The 21,163-nt window shown below is 40.1% G+C and overlaps 1 protein-coding gene across 1 annotated transcript in view; it reads left to right on the forward strand.

The window, feature by feature from the left end:
• Positions 1-18,702: 18,702 nt before the first annotated feature.
• The window catches only part of NCEH1 (neutral cholesterol ester hydrolase 1), a 54,546-nt gene continuing 52,085 nt past the window's right edge, over positions 18,703-21,163 (forward strand). Inside the window, exon 1 of the mRNA XM_046659914.1 lies at positions 18,703-19,056. Coding sequence (XP_046515870.1) covers positions 18,826-19,056 — 231 coding nt within the window. The 5' untranslated portion in view covers positions 18,703-18,825. The remainder of the gene's footprint in view (positions 19,057-21,163) is intronic.

The following is a 21,163-nucleotide window of genomic DNA, read 5'->3' on the forward strand; positions in this document are numbered from 1 at the left end:
ATGACCAGCTAAGTTCTCTCTCCTGAGATCCACACCCATACACTGAACTGCCTACCAGAATCTCCCTTTGGAAGTCTCGTGGGTTCTCGAACATCAGTAAGCCCCAAACTGAACTCAATACTATCTTACACAGACCTTCTTTTGCTGTATTTTTTAAGCGAGTGGTGCCATCTACCCATTGCCTATGACTCCAGAAACAGTCATCTTCCACTCCTCCCTTTCCCCAAATTGTAATAGCCCAGCAATCCTGTGTATCATACACCTCTAAAATCTGTCCAGTAATTTCCACCTCTTCTGCTGCAATGTTACTCAGGGTGTCAGCTCTTCTCACCCAGATCATCACTTCCAGCCTGACATCCTGACTTTCATCTTGCTCTGCCCACTACCGCAGGCATACACCATCAGAATAATCTCTTTAAAAGTGTAGATCTGATTATGTTACCCACCTTCCATTAGACTATTTCAATGGCTTCCCAAGCCCTCAGGTCAAGATAAAGCTCAAAGCTATACCTTAAGAATCAAGGTCCTTCATGATGTATTTACTGCCCCCTTCCCTACCCTGAATTGTGCACTGGAGCGCCAGGATCCGACTGGGGCAGGGTGTTCTACTCTGAGGAAAGTATGTATGCACGCTTTGGATCAATTATAGCTTTGCAGCACCTCAAGTTACCGTCCTCAAGTTTATGAGGGGCTTGCATTTAGAAAGAAAATGATAATTACTTGTTTAGCGTCTGAAAGCATACAAGATTGAACATTTGTACTAACAAGATTAAACTGAATCAATGGGAGATTTTGGTTTAGTCTTAAGAGAGAGAAGAGTTTTTCTGTTTGATTGATTATACCTGAAGGCAACTTGTCAAATCTCCAGAGGTGTTTAAAAACATAATTTTGAGTAATTAGATATTAATCTACCAGGAGGCAGGCAGTTGTAAGAAAGGATTTCTTAAGAAACCTCATAGCTTCTGATTTTTGTGGTGGAACATTTTCTCTTTCCCCACTGCTGTGCCTGGTTAAATCCTTTTTGCTTCTTCAGGCTCAAAGCAAATATCACCATTTCTGTGATGCTTCCTCCACTTAACCTCTAACTGGATGGACTAATTGCTCCCACCTCTGTGTGCAGTCGCACTTCTCACAGTGTATTATTCTTGTGTTTTGCTTCCTATAGTGTATTATTCTGAGCTGGACAAGTGTGTCTCCTCTTTAAAGGCAGGAAAGTCACAAGCTGGTAAGCTTACTGTCCCTATCTGCCATCCCCCTCCACTACCCTCCAGCATAATGCATGCAATATATTTTTGTCAGATTTAACTGAATTGCAAGTTAGTCTTTAATGCACTACACTTTGAAGTGTTTGAGGTTTTCATTTGTTATTGCTGAATACATGAAAGTAGCTTGTGAAATTGACATTATTGCCTTACCATCACAGCTTCTATATGTAACTAGGACTTCTTAACACAGTTAGAGCATGAGCTAAATTTAATATTTTTCCGAAATCAAGTATTTGTAACCCTTAAAAAATTTTTAAAAAGCATCATGCTAGTAAAAACTGTAGCGAATAGCAATGGAATATTTAAGTGTTTACAAAATCCCTTTAGTCACCAGCGTCTAAATGAACGTATGTATAATATGCATCCATATTTGGCATACTTTAGTTTTAGTGTGTTGACTGAAATAAAGAGTCTAGGTGGGGGCTGACTATGTCCGAGTGGTTGAGTCCGTGTGCTTCGCTGCAGGCGGCCCAGTGTTTCGTTGGTTCAAATCCTGGGCGCAGACATGGCACTGCTCATCAAACCACGCTCAGGCAGCGTCCCACATGCCACAACTAGAAGGACCCACAGCAAAGAATATACAACTATGTACTGGGGGACTTTGGGGAGAGAAAGGAAAAGAATTAAAAAAAAAGAGTCTAGGTGATATTAGTGAAGGAGTTTATTCAATAATCAGCATGAGGAGTTCAAACCCTGGGAAAACAGTTCAAAAGAGTATTTGGAGGAACTGCTCTGAAGGGTGTTTAGTTGAAGTGCAGCTTATATCTCTTTCACAAAACAGTTCATGCGCAGGGAAGAGGGAAAGAAAAAAACTTACAACTAGACTTCATATTTATCAAATAAAAAGGGCTAGAGTACATCTGAGCTAGATTATACACTGAAGGTAACATAAACAAGAATTTCTTGGTTATACATCAAACAAGTTCAGAGACGCCGATGATGTCTTTGTGTGGAGGGAGGCAAGGACCAGTGTTGTTAATTATTCCCTCAATCTCTAAGAAATGCAGCTGGGAAATGTGAGAGCGAGGTACCCCTTTAACTCTTATTGCTATGGATCTGTCCAGCTGGTGTCTTCAGTCATGAGGTGTAGGGTTGCAAGGTCATTTGACACAGGCTGAGATGGCCTGCACGGCTGCTTCATAGCACAGCGTGGATTTTACTCTATTGACCTAAAGCCTATGCAGTTGGCTTGCTAGATTTGCCTGTTAGACCAGGGAGAGGGGGCCCAAAAGTCTGTCCACAAGTGAGTAAATATTCTTTCAATGCAGTGGGTGATAAGCAATCAACACAGACCCAACAATGCTTTGTCTAAGAACTGAAATAAAGACATGGGAGAATTAACCTTATATATTACGAATTTTAATATTAACTGAGGGAGTGGTACTTTTTATCACTAGACTATACCTCTCACACCACATTGTATGTTCTTTTTTTCCCTTTATATCCCCAAATCTAGCATAGTAATACAAACAATATTGTTTAAATAAATAAGTGAAAGAATGAATATATGAATGAGACCAAGCAAAAGTCATGCCTAAGAATGATAGTAGGATAATAATCAACCTCACTGGAAATTTATGTTTCCTACTTTTTATACAGAGAGAGAAACTGAAGTCTAAAAAATAAAATACTTCATATCATTATCTTGTAAGGCTGTTATGATCTATACCCTTAGCATTTCCAAGAGAGATATTTCCAATAAAGATCCTGACTTTAATTTTAGTTAGGGTACATGTAATTTCTCGGGCAATCAGAATATTTCTCTACCCTCATCCCTTTCTTGCACACAATGCATGATGCCTAAAAATTCTACCGCTAAATATTATAGCTGTGTTTCTGGTTTGAAGGGTTACAAATCTGAAAAAACTAGGGCTTTAAAAAATATTATTTTTGATTTGTGAAAGAAGAATAGAGAAGTTACTCATTCTAACCTTAAGAGAGAAAGTTTGAAGAAAAAAATGTATATATGCTCTTTCACTGGAAAAATATAAATGAAATTACAATTACTTTGTTTATCATTTAGATTACTAATTTCCTCCCCACTTCCTCACCATCACCTAAAGAAGGGATTTAGAGGATGACTATGTTTTTAAGAAAACAGGATTTGTTATTAGAGCATTGGGTTTAAGTCCTCTGTTTCCTTTCTTTCTTTTTTTTTTTTTTGAGGAAGATTAGCCCTGAGCTAACATCTGCTGCCAATCCTCCGCTTTTTGCTGAGGAAGACTGGCCCTGAGCTAACATCCGTGCCCATCTTCCTCCACTTTATATGTGGGACGCCTACCACAGCATGGCTTGCCAAGCGGTGCCATGTCCACACCCGGGATCCAAACCAGCGAACCCCGGGCTGCCGAAGCGGAATGTGCACAGTTAACTGCCACATCACCAGGCAGGCCCTTCTAAGGTATTTTTAAAACATTATTATAGAGTAATGAAAGCAGAAAATTTAAAAATTCAAAGTACTAAAAACAAAATACAATTATTCATAGTTCCACTGCACAAACACAAATGCATTTGAGGTTTGGGTATATTTACCTCCAGTTGTTGTATTTAAACTTTTTTGTGTTGTTTTAAACATAATTTGTGTCATAATGTATATTCACTTATTATAACCCAATCAGTTTTTGTGGTAGTATCCTGTTTTTAAAATTATTTTAAGGGCTATGTGCTATATTTACATTTAGATATAATATTTACTTATTTTAATATGTAGAAGAAACTCATTTATATGTTTATTTTAAAATAAATATTTTCTTATAAGAAACCATTTACATAGTTAGAAAGATGTTTTAAAAAAATTTTAAATCGGGGCTGGCCCCGTGGCCGAGTGGTTAAGTTCGTGCACTCCGCTACAGGTGGCCCAGTGTTTCGTTAGTTCGAATCCTGGGCGCAGACATGGCACTGCTCATCAGACCACGCTGAGGCAGCGTCCCACATGCCACAACTAGAAGAACCCACAACGAAGAATACACAACTATGTACCGGGGTGCTTTGGGGAGAAAAAGGAAAAAATAAAATCTTTAAAAAAAAAAAAAGGATTCAAAACTGTCTTTAAAAAAAAAAATTTTAAATGACTAATATTTATTAAAGAATTTGTTTTCTACATAAAGATTCATATTATAGCATCATTTATAAAAGGAAACAGGGTACTGTCTGTTTACCTACCTTCCTTAACATCTGTATGATCTATTCCCTCTTTATAATTTTTTGGAGTAAAACAGGGCCCTGAAAATTATTTCACATTCCTGGACTCTTGGCAAAGTTAAATATTTTCCTATGTGTTTCTTTACTAGGTGTATTTTCTGCTACATTGATATAAACATTGTTAAAATGTACTAATCCACTAATTTTTATCAGTGCATTTTTATATTGATAAAAACTTTAAAATAATAGAAAGTTTAAATGTCTAAACAAATGTATCAAAAGTCTTCCATATTATTTTTTACTATGTGTAGCAAATTATCATACCTGAGTTACAAACTCTAGGAGCAAAAATCCTAAAACAGTGCTCACATGATATAATGCTGTAATAGTTGACTCATTTCCCAGGAGCCTTAAAATTACAACTTGCTGAATTAATTGTAAAAGATTCCATTTAATGACACACATTCACATGCAAATAATGAAATCCTACACACTTTAAAGATTTTTGTCTTACCTTTTAATTCCTGGTAACATTAAGGAGTTAAAAAATAAAAGAGTGGAGGAAGTCATCAGCATGATGGTGGCATAAGACAGCCCTTGTTTTTGTCTCTCCTCTCCCAATAACAAAATTCTGGTATCCATCCAGACAAAAGTGCCTTTGAGGGAGCTACAGGTCCAGCACCAGGTGTCGAGGGACCTAGGAGGAGTCTAGCCCACCCCTGCATGGGGTAATAGGCAGACAGACTTCATTTCTAGCTGTGGATCCTGCAGTGGCCTGTGAACTATCTCCAGTCTCTCTTGGTCAAGGTCCAGGAGTCCCGAGAGAACACTGAGTTAGACAATCACTCAAAGAACCTTTGTTGAAGTCTAGATTTCCAGAGGAGAAGTCCCAGTACTCTGTTAGAGCAAAAAAATATGATTTTGGATGCATCAGAGTGGGCAGTCAGTAATGACTGGAGGAAGTGACTACTACTTCAAATGTGAACACACTCACATTTGCAAAATGCAGTGCAAAACTCCAGGAAACATTGAAAAATCAACGAAACACAATACTGCCAAAAAATCACAATAGTCTTCCAGTAACCAAACACAAAGACGTGGAGATCTCAGATAAAGAACTCTAAATAAGTGTTTTAAGGAAACTCAATGAACTACATGAAAACACAGAAAGACAATTCAACAAAATCAAGAAAACAATACACGGATAAAATGAAATGTTTAACAAAGAGATAGAAATCATAAGAGGAAGCAAAGCAAAATTCTGGAGCTGAACAATACAATAAACGAAATAAGTGCAATAGAGAACATCAAGAGCAGACTGGATCCAGCAGAAGAAAGAATCAGTGAGATCGAAGACAGGAACTTTGAAATTATCCAGTCAGAGGAGAACAAAGGAAAAAAATGAAAAAGAGTAAAGAAAGCCTACATGAGTTATGGTATACCATCAAAAAGACCAATTTGTAATCATTACTGTTTCAGAAGGAAAAGAGAAGGAGAAGGGGGCAGAAAGCTTATTTAAAGAAATAATGGAGGGCCGGCCCAGTGGCGCAGCAGTTAAGTTCGCACGCTCTGCTTCTCGGCGGCCTGGGGTTCGCCAGTTCGGATCCCGGGTGCAAACATGGCACCGCTTGGCAAAAGCCATGCTGTGGTAGACATCCCACATATAAAGTAGAGGAAGATGGGCACGGATGTTAGCTCAGGGCCAGTCTTCCTCGACAAAAAGAGGAGGATTGGCAGTAGTTAGCTCAGGGCTAATCTTCCTCAAAAAAATAAAAATTAAAAATTAAAAAAAATTAAAAATAAATAAATAAAAATTTTTAAAAAAATAATGGCTGAGAACTTCCAAATCTGGGGAGAGATTTGGATATCCAGGCTCATGAAGCTCATAAGTCAGTAAACAAAATCAACTTAAAGAGATCCTCTCCAGGATACATTAGAATAAAACTGTCAAAAATCAAAGACAAGGAGAAAATCTTTAAAGTAGCAAGATAAAAAACAAAAAAGCTTATAAGATACAAAGGAACCTTCAAAAGGTTATCGGTGGATTTCTCAGCAGACCCCTTACAGGCCAGGAGAGAGGAAGGTGATATATTCAAAGTGCTGAAAGAATAAAAACCCACTAATCAAGAGTACACTACCTGGAAAAGCTGTCCTTCAGAAATGAAGTTAGATAAATACTTTCCCAGACAAACAAAAGCTGAGGGAATTTATCACTACTAGACCTGCCTTACAAGAAATGCCAAAAGGAGTTCTTCATGCTGAAATGAAAGGATGCTAATTAGTAACATGAAAATATACAACACATTGGTAAAGGTAAGTATATAGTCAAATTCAGAATATTATAATACTGTAATATGGTGGAGTATTAACCACTTAACTTTAGGATAAAGGTTAAAGGACAAGAATATTAAAAATAACTGTAGCTATAATAATTTGTTAATGAATACACAATATAAAAAGAGGTAAATTGTGACATCGAAAATGTAAAAGGGGGGCCAGCCCTGTGGCCTAGTGGTTAAGTTCGCGTGCTCTGCTTCACTGGTACAGGGTTTCGCTTGTTCGAATCTTCGGCATGGACATGGCACCGCTCATCAAGCCACGCTGAGGCGGCATCCCACATGCCGCAACTAGAAGGACCCACAACTAAAAATGCACAACTATGTACTGGGGGGCTTTGGGTAGAAAAAGGAAAAATTTTTTAAAAAATGTAAAACGGTGGGAATAAAAGGGTAGAGATTTTGTATGCAATCAAAGTTAAGTTGTTACCAGCGTAAAATAGACTGTATATCTATAAGATGTTTTATGTAAGCCTCATGGTAACCATGAAGCAAAAACCTACAGTAGATTCACAAATGAGAAAGAGAAGAGAATCAAAGCATACCAATACAGAAAACCATTAATTCACAAAGGAAGGCAGCAAGAGAGGAAGAACAGATCAAGGCAACTACAAAACGGCCTGAAAACAATTAATAATATGACATTAGTAAATCCTTCCCTATTAATAATTACTCTAAATGTAAATGGATTGAATTATTCAATCAAAAGACATTGAGTGACTGGATGAATTAAAAAAACAAGATCCAACTAAATACGGCCTACAAGAGTAACTTTAGTTTTAAGGACACACATAGTCTTAAAGTGAAGGGATGGAAAAAGATATTCCACGCAAGTGGAAATCAAAAGAGAGCAGGGGTAGGTATACTTACATAAGACAAAATACACTTTAAGCCAAAAATGGTAGCAAGAGACAAAGAAGGTCATTATCTAATGATAAAGGAGTCAATTTATCAGGAAGATATAACAGTCAAAAATATATATGGATCCAACATTGGAGCACCTAAATATATTAAGCAAATAGTAACAGATCTGAAGGGAAAAATAGACAACACAATAAAAGTAGAGGTCATCAATACTCCACTTTCAAAAACGGATAGATCATCTAGACAGAAAATCAACAAGGAATCATATGACTTGAAGCATGCCTTAGAATAATGGACCTAACAGACATATACAGAACATTTCATCCAATAGAAGCAGAATACACATCCTTCTCAAGTGTATATGGAACATTCTCCAGGATAAATCATGTGATAGGTCACAAAACAAGTCTTAGCAAATGTAAGAAGATTGAAATCATATCAAGTATCTTTTCCAACCACAATGGTATGAAACTAGAAATAGATGACAGGAGGAAAGCTAGAAAATTCACAAATATGTGAAAATTGAACAACATACTGCTGAACCACCAATGAGCCATGGAAGAAATCAAAAGGGAAATAAAAAAATATCCTGAAGCAAATGAAAATGAAAACACAACATACCAGAACCTGTGGGATGGTGCAAAAGCAGTTCTAAGAGAGAAATTTATAGTGATAAACACCTATGTTAAGAAAAAGAAAGATTTCAAATAAAAAATTTAACTCTATATCTCAACGAACTAGAGAAAAACAAACTAAGCCCAAAGTTAGCAGAAGGAAGGGAATAACAAAGTTCAGAGCAGAAATAAATAAAACAAAGACCAAAAAGACAATAGAAAAGATCAATGAAACTAAGAGATGTTTTTTTTTAAAGAAAAACAAAATTGACAAACCTCTAGCTAGACTAAGAAAAAAGAGGATTCAAATAAATAAAATCAGAAATAAAAGAGGAGATATTACAACAGATACCACAGAAATACAAAGGATGATAAGAGACTACTACGAACAATTATATACCAACAAATTGGATAACCTAGAAGAAATGGATAAATTCCTAGACATATACAAACTACCAGTACTGATTCATAAAGAATAGAAAATCTGAACAGACAATAACATGCAATGGGATTGGAACAGTAATCAAAAACCTCTCAACAAAGAAAGGCCCAGAACCAGATGATTTCCCTGGAGAATTCTACCAAACGTTTAAAGAATTAATGCAAATCCTTCTCAAAGTCTTCCAAAAAATCAAAGAGGAGGGAACACTCCTAAACTCACTTTACAAGGCCAGCATTACCCTGATATTAAAGCCAGATAAGGATGCTACAAAGAGCTGGAAATAAACCCTCACACATAAGATCTACTAATATTTAACAAAGGAGCCAAGAATACTCAATGAGGAAAGGACAGTCTCTTCAATAAATGGTGTTGGGAAAACTGGGTATCCACATGCAGAATAATGAAATTGGAGCCTTATCTTACATCGCTCACAAAAATTAACTTAAAATGGATTTAAGACTTAAAAATAAGACCTGAAACCATAAACCTCCTAGAAGAAAACATAGAGAAAAATCTGCTTGACATTGGTCTTGGCAATGATTTCTGGATATGACACCAAAAGCACAAGCAACAACAGCAAAAATTAATAAGAAGGACTACATCAAACCAAAAAGCTTCTGCACAGCAAATGAAATAATCAACAAAATGAAAAGGCAACCTACCGAATGGGAGAAAATATTTGCAAATGATATACCTGATAAGGGGTTAATATCCAAAATATATAAAGAACTCATACAACTCAAGAGCAAAAACAAAACAAAACAAAGCAAAACAAAAAATACTATTAAAAAATGGGCAGAGGAACTGAATAGACATTTTTCCAAAGAAGACATACAATGGGCCAACAAATATGTGACAAGGTCTTCAACATCACTAACCATCAGGGAAATGCAAATCAAAACCACAATGAGAAATCACCTCCCACCTGTTAGAATGGCTATCATCAAAGACAAGAGATAACAAGTGTTGGGAGGATGCGGAGAAAAGGAAACCCTTGTGCACTGTTGGTGGGAATGTAAATTGGTGCAGCCACTATGGAAAACAGTATGGAGGTTCCTCAAAAAATTAAAAATAGAACTAGTAGATGATCTAGTAATCCCACTCCTGGGTATATATCTAAAGGAAATGCAAGCAGACTATCAAAGAGATAACTACATTCCCAAGTTCATTGCAGCAGTATTCATAATAGTCAAGATATGGAAACAATCTAAGTGTCCATCAACAGATGTGTGAATAAAGAAGATATGGTATGTATACACACACACACAATGAGGCATTATTCAACCACAAGAAAGAAGGAAATCCTGCCATTTGCGACAACATGGATGGACCTTGAGGACACATTATGCCACGTGAAATAAGCCAGACAGAGTAAGACAAATACTTCATGATATCACTTATATGTAGAACCTGAAAAAAAAAAAAAAGGCAAACAGAAACAGAGAGTAGAAAAGTGGTTGCCTGGGGCTGCAGGGCAAGGGAAATAGGGAGAGGATATGAACTTCCAGTTTTAAGTTAGACAGAGAAAGACAAATATTGCATGACATCACTCATACGTGGAATCTAAAAAAAACCAAACTCATAGAGATAGAGAGTAAAATGGTGGTCGCCAGGGGCTGGGGTTAGTGGAATTGGGAAGATGTTGGCCAAAGGGTACAAACTTCCAGTTATAAGATGAATAAGTTCTGGGGATCTTATGTACAGTGTGGTGACTGCAGTTAATAATACTGTATTATCTACTTGAAAGTTGCTAAGAGAGTAGATCTTAAATGTTCTCAGCACAAAAAAGAAAAGGTAATTATGTGACGTGATGGAGGTGTTAGCTAATGCTGTGAGGGTAATCATTTTGCAATATTTAAGTGTATCAAATCGATACATTGTACACCTTAAACCTATACAATGTAATATGTCAATTATACCTCAATAAAGATGGAAAAAAATCAAACACAGGGATAAACATTTAAGAGGGGCTAATCAAAGTTTTGGATTGCTTTTCAAAATTTTACATACATGAAAAGCAGATTTGAATTTAGTAAACTTGTTTTTTTTAGATATTCTGTTATGTACAATTCTTTACCTGATTATATTTAGCTGTGGAGGAGAGGGAATGATCTCTTTTCACATTGTCAGCCTTTCAGATCTAAATATTAGACTTTATCAGCTATACATATCGATTGAACTACGGCTATGTGCCTAGAAGTGAGTTGCGACCTGGATACAGGGCTAAGGGCAGGCACTGGAGGAGGTAATAACTTTAATTTGGGGCTCAAATTTTTAAAAAGAGTAACTTTCTGGGAATACACTAGCAACCTAACAAAAGTAAATATCCAATAGAACTAACCAATAATTGTTTTTTTCAAGATAAGTATTTAAAAACCAAGATGCAGTAGAGGAATTTGACTGAATAAATAACTCACTTGATTTATTTTTAATACACCTAGTTGCTAAAATTTAAATGTCATCCTGACTACTTGGCCTAAGAACTTAGGCCAGTGGACACTTTTTTTTTTTTAAAGATTTTATTTTTTCCTTTTTCTCCCCAAGGCCCCCCGGTACGTAGTTGTATGTTCTTCGTTGTGGGTCCTTCCAGTTGTGGTATGTGGGACACCGCCTCGGCGTGGTTTGATGAGCAGTGCCATGTCCACACCCAGGATTCGAACCAACGAAACACTGGGCCACCTGCAGCAGAGCGCGCCAACTTAACCACTCGGCCACGGGGCCAGCCCCAGGCCAGTGGACATTTTTAATGATTAATTTTTGCAAAGCACATTTTATCAATGTAAATCATTTATTCCTGAGCAGCGTGGACTAATTATCCTAGCATTGATTTACATAAATCCAACTAAATCGGTAAAATAAATTCTGATTGTAAATCACTAACTCTGGTTCCACCAGTAGCTCAGTTAAGAACAGACCTGAAACTTCTGCTGATAAATTTTATTATTTTACATCATTCATAAAATCAATAGAAGTTGCTCCTGAAAGTAAGAGTCTTGAGCACCCAGACCTTCGATTGAGCAGTGGGCTGGCATAGGCCCTTCTCCCCTTGTCTGTCTGATGTGCTTTTACTCACCTTTGAAGACTATTCTTTCTACACGTCCACTATAGTACTTAGCAAGTTTTCTTCTATTTATTTTCCTGTTGACTATTTTCTTTCTCCTAGACTGAGAACTCCTTCCATGCCAGGATTCTGTCCCATTCCCAAGCATGATACGGTGTTCAGTATTTAGTAGGCCATTGGTAAATGTCTGCAATAATAAGGTAATTGTAACATATTGTGATATTATATAACCTTGAATATTAATCAATTCCTCCATACAGTTTTATAATAGACCGTGAAAAGATATCTGGTTCTTGAATGCACACATAAAATGGAAGGAGCCACTTTATATCAAAAACTATAAAATCATTTTCTCAGGGATTATAGGAATATAAGTCTTAAATATGTTAGCCATAGTTGTTTGCATCAGTCTGAAAATCTGAAAAAAATGGAAAAATGGAGAAAAGATACTTAACCAGAACCCTACTAAGCAGGTAAATGTTTAATAATCTTTCTGAACCAAGATTCTGAAATAAGAAAATCATTTTAGTACTTTCAGAAATATTGAAAATTACTTTAAAACAGATTCTTTCAGGGTACAGCTACCCAATAACATAACTCTTTCCATCTAACTCATCTCCATCTTTACCCAGAGGCAAGTCATTTGAATTGGCTTTGTGAGAAAACTGACTCCTACTGCTCATTGGTCAGTTAGCAGTTACAGAAGGTGCTTCCATGATAAGCTTCAAGGCCCAGACATACTAAATGTTGAACTTTATAAAATATTGTCACTCTGAGAAAGTGACATTTCAGCAGATACCTAAATAATAAAAATGGGCCAACTAGAATGAAAAGTAGGGGGCAGCGAGTGCCGGGTAGAGGAAACAGCACAGAGTGACCTGTGTAAAGACTGGGGCAGAAGAGCCTAAGTATATCTGACTACTGAAATGAAGCCCAGTGTGGGTGCAGCATCCAGGACAGGTTGTGGGGACAGTAGGTGAGTTACGGAGGTAGGCAGAGGCTGAGCAGCCAAGGTTGCTAGGCTTGGAAAGGAGCTTGGAATTTATTTGAAGATAATATTCACATTCACAGGTGACTGGCTGGAATCCTGAATGCCAATTCACCACTTTCTATCAGACACACCCCGGGACCAACAACTATGCCCAGTTGTCTTCACAGGCCACACCTTTTCTGGTGGGTAGATCCATCAAGCACACCAAAATAACAATCAGTTCCTTGGAGAGCACAGGATGTTTTAAAAGCTAGAATGTGCCTGACTTTAAGCAATAAATATCTTTGGTCAAAGACCCTGACTTGTGTCTTACTGTAGAGCATCTTTCTCCTTTGGGAAACCTGAGCTAAAGTTGACCAGACGATGGTTAAAAAAAAAATGGTTTCACATGTTTTCTACTGACCTTAAACCTTCTGATTTTTTTATTTCTACCTTATTTTAGAAGATAGGTGTGTGTGTGTGTGTGTGTGTGTGTGTGTGTGTGTGAGATAGATTCTTTGGGCAGTATCAGGCTTACATTTCTGCAAGGCAGATAGCCACCAACACAGGCCATGATCCTCCTCACATATACTCTTTTCCTATCAGCCTGAAACCCAAACAGTACAGCCAGTCTTTTGAGTTAGAAAACAAAGAAAGTATTACTTCCAAGAGGCTATTCAAGGTGCAGGAAAACTCACATACATCCCCTACCCTCACCCCACCCCTTTTCCCATTAGTCAGAATTAGTTATTAGATTAGGTGTCGTTCCAAAAACAAAAGCCTGAGCTTTAGAAGATGAGCAAAGGGAATGTCACCTGTACAAGAGTTGCCCAAACTATCTCCGGAGACCTGGGGACTACCATGGGGAAGGGGCAGGATGCCCTGCTAAAGTGCTTCCATTACGCATTTAACTCTTGGGTGCTGTACTGGATTGAACAGTGCCACACACCCTTCCCAAATCCACTTCCTTCCCAGTACCCCAGAATACGACCTTATTTAGAAATAGGGTCATTAGAAACAGGGTCATTGCAGATGTAATTAATTAAGATGAGGTCATAATTAAGATGAGGCCCATGAGATAGGATGGGCCCTTAATCCAATGTGACCCATGTCCTAAGAAGAAGATAAGGGAGATGAAGACGGATACACAGGGGAGACAGCCATGTGAAGACAGAGGCAGAGATTGGATGCATCTACAATCCAAAGAAGACCAAGCATTGCCAGCAACCACAGAAGCTAGCAGGAGGCAAGGAAGGATTTTCTCCTAGAGCCTTCAGAGAGAGCATGGCCCTGCTGACACTTTGATTTCAGACTTCTAGTCTCTAGAACTGTGAGAATAATTTCTGTTGTTTTATGCTCCTCAGTTTGTGGTACTTTGTTACAATAGCAGCAGGAAACTAACACAGTTACTGAGGGCAAGATTCAGGGAAGTGGGAGATGAGGCACAGGAGCGGTCCCTGAGTTGTGGGTTTATGATGGGAAGATGAGGCACTCTGATGCTCTCAATCAGATGCACCACTGCCGTGTTCCTGGAGCTGCCTTAGGCTAGACTACGCTGGATCCATCAAACTCCTGGATCTTTTGGATGATGATATAATAGGATGGTTGCAAGAAAAAGAAAAACTTCCTTTTGTTCTTTGAAGACAAGCCAAGGTTTTCTGTCTTAAGTGAGTATAATGCTGTCATAATTGGCAACATCAAGGATGAACTTCAAATCATAGTCAGTAGAGGGTGTTATGCAAATTAGGCACACGTTATAAATACAGTGATTTACAAACCAGTTTTCTTCAACATATCATGTAGCGACTTTGACCTTAATCAAATGTTTAACATTGCATTTATATCATGTTGCTGAGAATGTTGCTGAATATAATTCTGAGTAAATCAAGGACCGAACCCTTCATCTTACCCTCAACCTGCTTTCCATCCAGTATTTCTTATGTTAGTTGATGACATTACCCAAACCAAAAACTTTGAAGTCATTATTGTCTCCATCCTCTCCCTGCTCTTTCAAGAATCTAGTTAGGAAATTCCAATTTAACTTCTAAATGCTTTCTTTCACTTTCCTATCCATCACTACTCCGTTTCTCTAGATCAGACAGTCCACCTTCTGGCCTCTTCTTCTAGACCTCTTTTGTCAACGTGTCCCCCTCCTTCTCCTAAACAGTAAATGCCAAGGCCCTCAGGCCTGCTTTTCTTCCCCCAAACCCTCTCATTCTCAGCTGCTCTCTCACCCACTGTCACAGCTTCAGTTACGGTAAGATTCCCATACTTACATCCCCAGCTTGGACCTCTCCTGTGAGCCCTGACTTGTATGCCTGTGAGTCTACTCAAGATCTCTACTTGGATTTTCCATAAATACCTCAAACCTAAATACTCCAGGCTCAATTTGTCATTGTCCCTCAAATCTTTTACTTTTCCACCCTTCTTTATCCAGTTGCTTCAACAAGAAATCTGGGAATTCATCTTGACTCCTCCTTTTCCCTCCCTCTCCAAGTGCTTTTGATTCTACTGATTGATTCTACTCTTAGACATCTTTGACTCTTCAACTCTATTACCATCACTTGATACAAGTCTAAAAGAATATCATCTCTTTCTTGGACACCTTAGAAGCAACACCCTCCCAAACAACTTCGCTGCTCTCCCCCTACCAATATACCATCCACCTTGCCACGAGATCTAATGGCAAACCCATTAATGCCTCTCCATTGCCCACAGGATAATGTTCAAACTCCTTGGCATAACATCCAAGGCCCTGAATCATGTGACCTCTGTCTAACTCTTCAGGTTAAACTCTCCACCTCCTTGCATTTGATGCTCCAGAAATATCAAACTACCTGTGGTTCTGTGCTCACACCCCACTTCAGGACTTTTGTACATGTTCTTCTCTCTGCGTGGGATAGCCTTACCCCATCTGCAATGTCCACCTGCACACTCCTCTTCAACCTGCAGAATCTGCTCAGTCATCACCTTTTTTGTGGATCTTCTTACTCCTCACTCTTCCAGAACAGAACTAATCATGACTTCCTTTGCACCACGTCTCCGAACTTTGTACATATTTGGAAAAATTTGTTTATCTGACTTTCTCTCTGACCAGAGTGGACACTTTTTGCGGGAAAGGGACTATTTTCATCATGACAGCACTTACCATAGTGGCTTGCAGAGAGCAGGACTCAGTAAGTATTTGTTGAACTAAAGTCCTCCTTGTCCTTGGATGAAAAAGCCCACTTCACATGGCATAGTAGATGGCACTTTGGATAAATTATTTCCAGTAATAAAAATAAAGATTTTGTTAAGCAATGATATTGCTATGTCACATAATTAGGAGGTTTTAATAAAAACTAATTTCAGATAGTTCTATATAAGTGGAAATGTCAATTGCTTGACTCAAATTACACTTTATTTCCCTAGAAGCAGAGCATTTTATTGATCGTTCTCTTTTTTCACCCATTACAATCTCTGAGTATGTACTATCCCCCATCTCTAAAATATATCCTAAATCTTGTCTCCATCGCACTGCTACACTGCCACTCCTGGCCATCACTGTGTCTCATCTGGGCTCCTGTAAAAGCCCCCTGACTGGCCTGCGCTCTGCACACAGCTAGAGTGCTTCTTTTCAAATACAGATCAGATCCTGTTACTACCCGGCTGCAAAGCCTCGTTCAAACTCCTTATCATAGCCTACACAGTCCTAAACCATCTGCCTTCCTGCGCTTGTGCTGCCTCCCTGACTGTGCCGGGACCACCACCTCTAGCCCACTATTCCTGCCTCACTAGCACTCTTTTTGTTCCTCAACCTCATTAGCCCCTTATTGCCTCTGCACTTGTTCCTTGGCCTCTAGATTCCTGCACGGCTGTCTCCTTGGTCGTTCAGATCTCCGTTCACATGGTTTCTCCTTAAAGAGGTCCTCTTCATCACCCAGTTGAAAGCAGCCACACAGTGTCACACGACCCTGTCCTATTTTCTTCATAGCCCTAATCACTTAGCAGCGGAGTTGAGTGGTAAAGCACATGAGCACGAGAGCTGACTCTGTGGGCTCAAATCCCAGCCACACCTCTCACCAGCTGGGTGACCTGGTGCAAAGCACTTCACCTTTCAATGCCTCTGCTTTCCGAATAATGACAGTACCGACTTCATAGAATTGTTGTGTGTTAATACATTTAAACTGCTCACCACAGAGCCTGGCTTATAGTAAGCACTCCATGCATGTTAGCTATTATCATTTATTTATTGTTTGGCTCTCCCTTCTGTACCTTCCTTACACTCACCCCACCACCACCATCACCACCAAGCATGTACATCCAAAAGAGTGGAGACCTTACTGCCTTGCCCCGACTCCGTTATTTCCTAGTGGGGGCCAAGTATATTTGTTGAATGAATTAAATTTTGGAAACAAGTGCTGAAGGCTTTTATCTCAAATTGGTCTCATTTTCAAAAACTCTCAGATCTGTAGAAGAAGCACTAAGGACTATTGTGGTTTCTTTGATCCTTAGTTTCTATCTCTCAGTGCACTGCTTGAGGGAGGTAGGAGAAGTAAAGACTGGTTCCATCACTTACCAACTAGAGGACTATGAACAAGCTGCTCTGGGCCTCGAGAGGCTCATCTATGGAACTGGGCTTGTTATTAGTGGCTGAAGACAGACTGACGAGTCAGGTGTGGGGGTTTTTTGTTGTTGTTTCTTTGTTTGTCATCAGCTCTAAGATCTATGATTTTACAAATATAATCAAAGTCCAGGAAGAAAATATTAAAGTCCACAAGGTAAAACTTTAAGTTATTTTACAGTTTACCTGAGAGCAAGTTATGTTAAGCAATCCAGTAGCCAGCTCCGTTTATATCTCTGGGATTATTGCTAATCACCTAAAAGATTAGTCTTTAACTTTATGCACATACGTTGACCCACAAACATATACATCTCTATCTGTTTAGTTATATGCTTAATTAGTAACTACAAAAAATCAAAACGTAAAACAATAACCTCAAACTTGCAAGCTTGAAACACCATTAAAGTGTGCCTTTCATATAAATGCTTCCCTCCAACTTTGAACACGAAACAAATTTTCTCCTAATAATCTTATTATCAGTCCGAAATTTATGATTATCTGACTTCTTTGGGTCAGATTAAATTGAAATTACTATATTAAGGTGCAAAATTATATGTACCAGGTGTCTTAAGGCCTCAATCAGTAAGTTTGGAGTCATTCTCTTACCATCTCCTTGAGACAGTTCTTCCAAATGTTTTCTTTCTGGATTTCAGGTTGTGGTTCTGCTGGTGAAGTTCTCTCTCCCATTCTGTACTCACTGCTGCTCCAACCTTTAACAAGAAATCTGGATTCAATGCTCTTTCTGCTACCATTGACCCACTGAAAGAATTTTTTTCAGGTGGTGTTTTCCCATTTATTTATTGATTTATATTAGTATAGGCTCCTGGATTTTTATTTTATTCAATGGTTTATAATCCATCATTATTATTTACTTTGATACTAAAATCATCCAATCTTTAGCCATTAGGAGATCCTTCAAGCCTCCACCTGTGTCCTCTTGACCAGTCCCCATCATTATTGATCACTTCCCTATCTTCTAGCACAACAGGCTCATCCTGTATTTTACCTGCCCCAGCCCTGGAATCAGGCTTTTTTCCAAAGAGCTGTGGTTCCTTTTACTGGAGAATGGGATGTGGAAACCACGGCTTGGGTGCTAGATGTACTACTGGCTTATCATTGCTCGAGCTATAAGAATTTGTAGTCACCTCCTTTCACCACATATTAGCTAGAATTTACATTCCATCGCAAGTCTGGTTCCAGAAGACAGTGGATTTTTATTATTTTTCTCAGCATCTCCATTTTGCGTCAGAATGGCCTCCTGCTTTGGACAGACAGACTCATCACACTGAAACGGTTCCAGGTTTCCATTTGAGGATCTTCTTCAGGAGGGAGCCCTCGGTCACAGGCGTGCAATACACACCTGTGTCCTGCAGAGTCCGCTGTGCGGTGCGCAGCGCAGTCTCAGGGCCTTCTCTAACCTGAAGCGTCTGCAGCACTTCGCAGGGACACCGACGAGAGGGCACGTCAGCGCCCCTACTTCCTCCCGACGCCGCCTCTGATTGGCTCCTGGGCATATAAGACACCGGTGAATGAGCCGCCGGCCCTGGCAGAAACTTGCCGGAGGTCTTTGGGTGGCATCGTCCTTTCGCCCTCAACCCGCGGGCGAGCCGAGCCCGGGGAGGATGAAGTCGTCCTGTGTCCTGCTCACCGCCCTGGTGGCGCTGGCCGCCTATTACATCTACATTCCCCTGCCCAGCTCGGTGTCCGACCCCTGGAAGCTGATGTTGCTGGACGCGACTTTTCGGACCGCACAGCAAGTGGTGAGACGCAGCCCAGCGCTGATTCTCTGTTTCTCTTCTCAAGCAGTATTTGAAGGGGGAAACAAAATTTCCGGACCACGTCCCACGAGAATGCATGTTTTTCTAATGCAATGAGGCTATCGCTTTTTAAGGTAGTTCGGTCTGGCATTTTCAGCGTGTCGTATTCGCCTCCTTCTTGCTAGCCGCGGGCCAGATCTATCTCTCCTTGCCTGCATTGGTGACGGAGAAGGTGAAGTTCTCTAATAGAATTTGGCAACTGTTTAACCCTCGTCTGTCCTAAATATCCCCCCCCCCCCACTTTCTTGGTTTGCAACGTCAAAAATCAATATTGCATCATTTTATAAACCATCCCTCCCCCATTTTCGTTCTCCTACAGGGGCCGGCGGAGAGGGAGTTAAATGTTTTAGGAAGGCTCTGGGAAAATCAGGCTCTCATTCTGGGCAACGCAGCCACCTTAAGAGCAGAAGCGGGCACGGGCCAGCTCCCCACGTCCCCAGACTGGAGCCCTGCATCCCGGGGGCAGCAGTCGGGGCTCTAAGCACTGGAGGAGCCGCGCGGCTCTCACATTTCATGCGTGGCGTTTGTCAGCTCAGCCCGAGAAAGGAGGCCTGGAGGCGCGACTGGGGCTGGCTGCGGGAGAGGCGGCGGGACGGCAGCGGCTGTTTGCCTGGTGCCTGTGGTTTCTGCTTGCCTGCAACGTTTACTTTTTGTCCTTGAAGGAGATAACGTCTGCCCGAGCCAGGGTACCCTGGCTTACCCTGCCAGGGTAACATTTCTCTCTACTGTATCATGGGTGTGTATTTTGTTTCCCTGCCTGGGATTTGTTCTCCTGTAAAGGGCATTCAGAGAATCTAAAATCTAAACTACCATCTGCAGCCAAAGCTGAGCCTAAGACTGAACAGTGTTTCTGAGCAGCCTGCCTGATCTGAACTCCGAACCCTCCTGCAAAACCGGCCCCTCCTGTCCCCCAACCATGGGCTTTAAACGTTGTAAACCCTTTTTTTTTTTTTCAGGAATGACTAGAGAAAGAGAGACAAAAAAAAATCCTGATTTTCCTAGAGGATGGATGCTCCTTTTCCTGTCCATTCTAATTGTGTCTGTAGGATGACATAGTCTCTGGGGGCTCTGTCCTATCAAAAAGCCCCTTGGCTAGGGGCTTGCAGCACATTCCTAGTAGGCATTTGTTTGTCTTGAATCCAGTCACGTTCTCCACCCAGGTGGCCTGTTGTTCCTTAGGAAGGGTCTACGAAACCATCGATCCACTTACCTCCCTCCTGCTTACTCTGATGTTGACATGGTGGAAGAATGACCAGCCCCTTCTCTTTCATGGGTTCCAAGAAAGGCAGGCTTCATGTAGGAAGGCTGCAGTCCCTCTTCCTCCAGAAATTATGTAATGTGAGAGTAACATCCTTCAAAGATTCTGGGGTACCATGGTCTTTACCTGGGTGGGCTAAGTGGCCTTCTACAGTAAATAATGGCTAATAAGAATAAGAAGAACAGGGCAAAAAAGAATCAAACTGCTATATTGGCCACAGAAATTCTTCTTAGTTTTCAGGTCACCAAGGAGGTCTTCTCCACCGTAAGTAATTTGGGAAAAGCCAGGTTTGGAGAAAAGCTTTTCATCCTCAGCTGGACTGCCAGCCGCCGGAGGCGAGAGCTTTGGTCCCCATGGTCCTTTCCAGAATGTGCCCTTGGCTGTTGTTGGGAACAATAGTGTGTGTAAGGCCTAGTCACAGAATTGGATGGGGTAACAAAACACGGTCACCTGACACTGTGGCCTGGGAGTGGGTTTGCACAGAAGTGGCTCTCATCAATTGTCTTCTGAATTGTGGAACATCAGAAATATCATTCAGACCACGTGGAAGCATCTTCTGCCCTTTAAGGCAATTTACCAGTGTCGCTTCAAATTGTCCTGGGGAAAAGGCAACATGGCTTGAGGCATTGTGTGTTAATAAGAGCATGACTGTTAGAGTCGTGCCTCCCTGAATCCCATCCCATCCCATCCCAGCCAGGTCACTTACTGCCTGTGAGGCCAGGCAATTTACTAATCTTTTCTGATCCTCAGTTTTCCATGGAAAATAGGGCAAATAGCTGCCTTGTAAGGTTG

Source organism: Equus quagga, chromosome 4 (genome assembly GCF_021613505.1).
Source record: "Equus quagga isolate Etosha38 chromosome 4, UCLA_HA_Equagga_1.0, whole genome shotgun sequence".
NCBI lineage: Eukaryota > Metazoa > Chordata > Mammalia > Perissodactyla > Equidae > Equus > Equus quagga.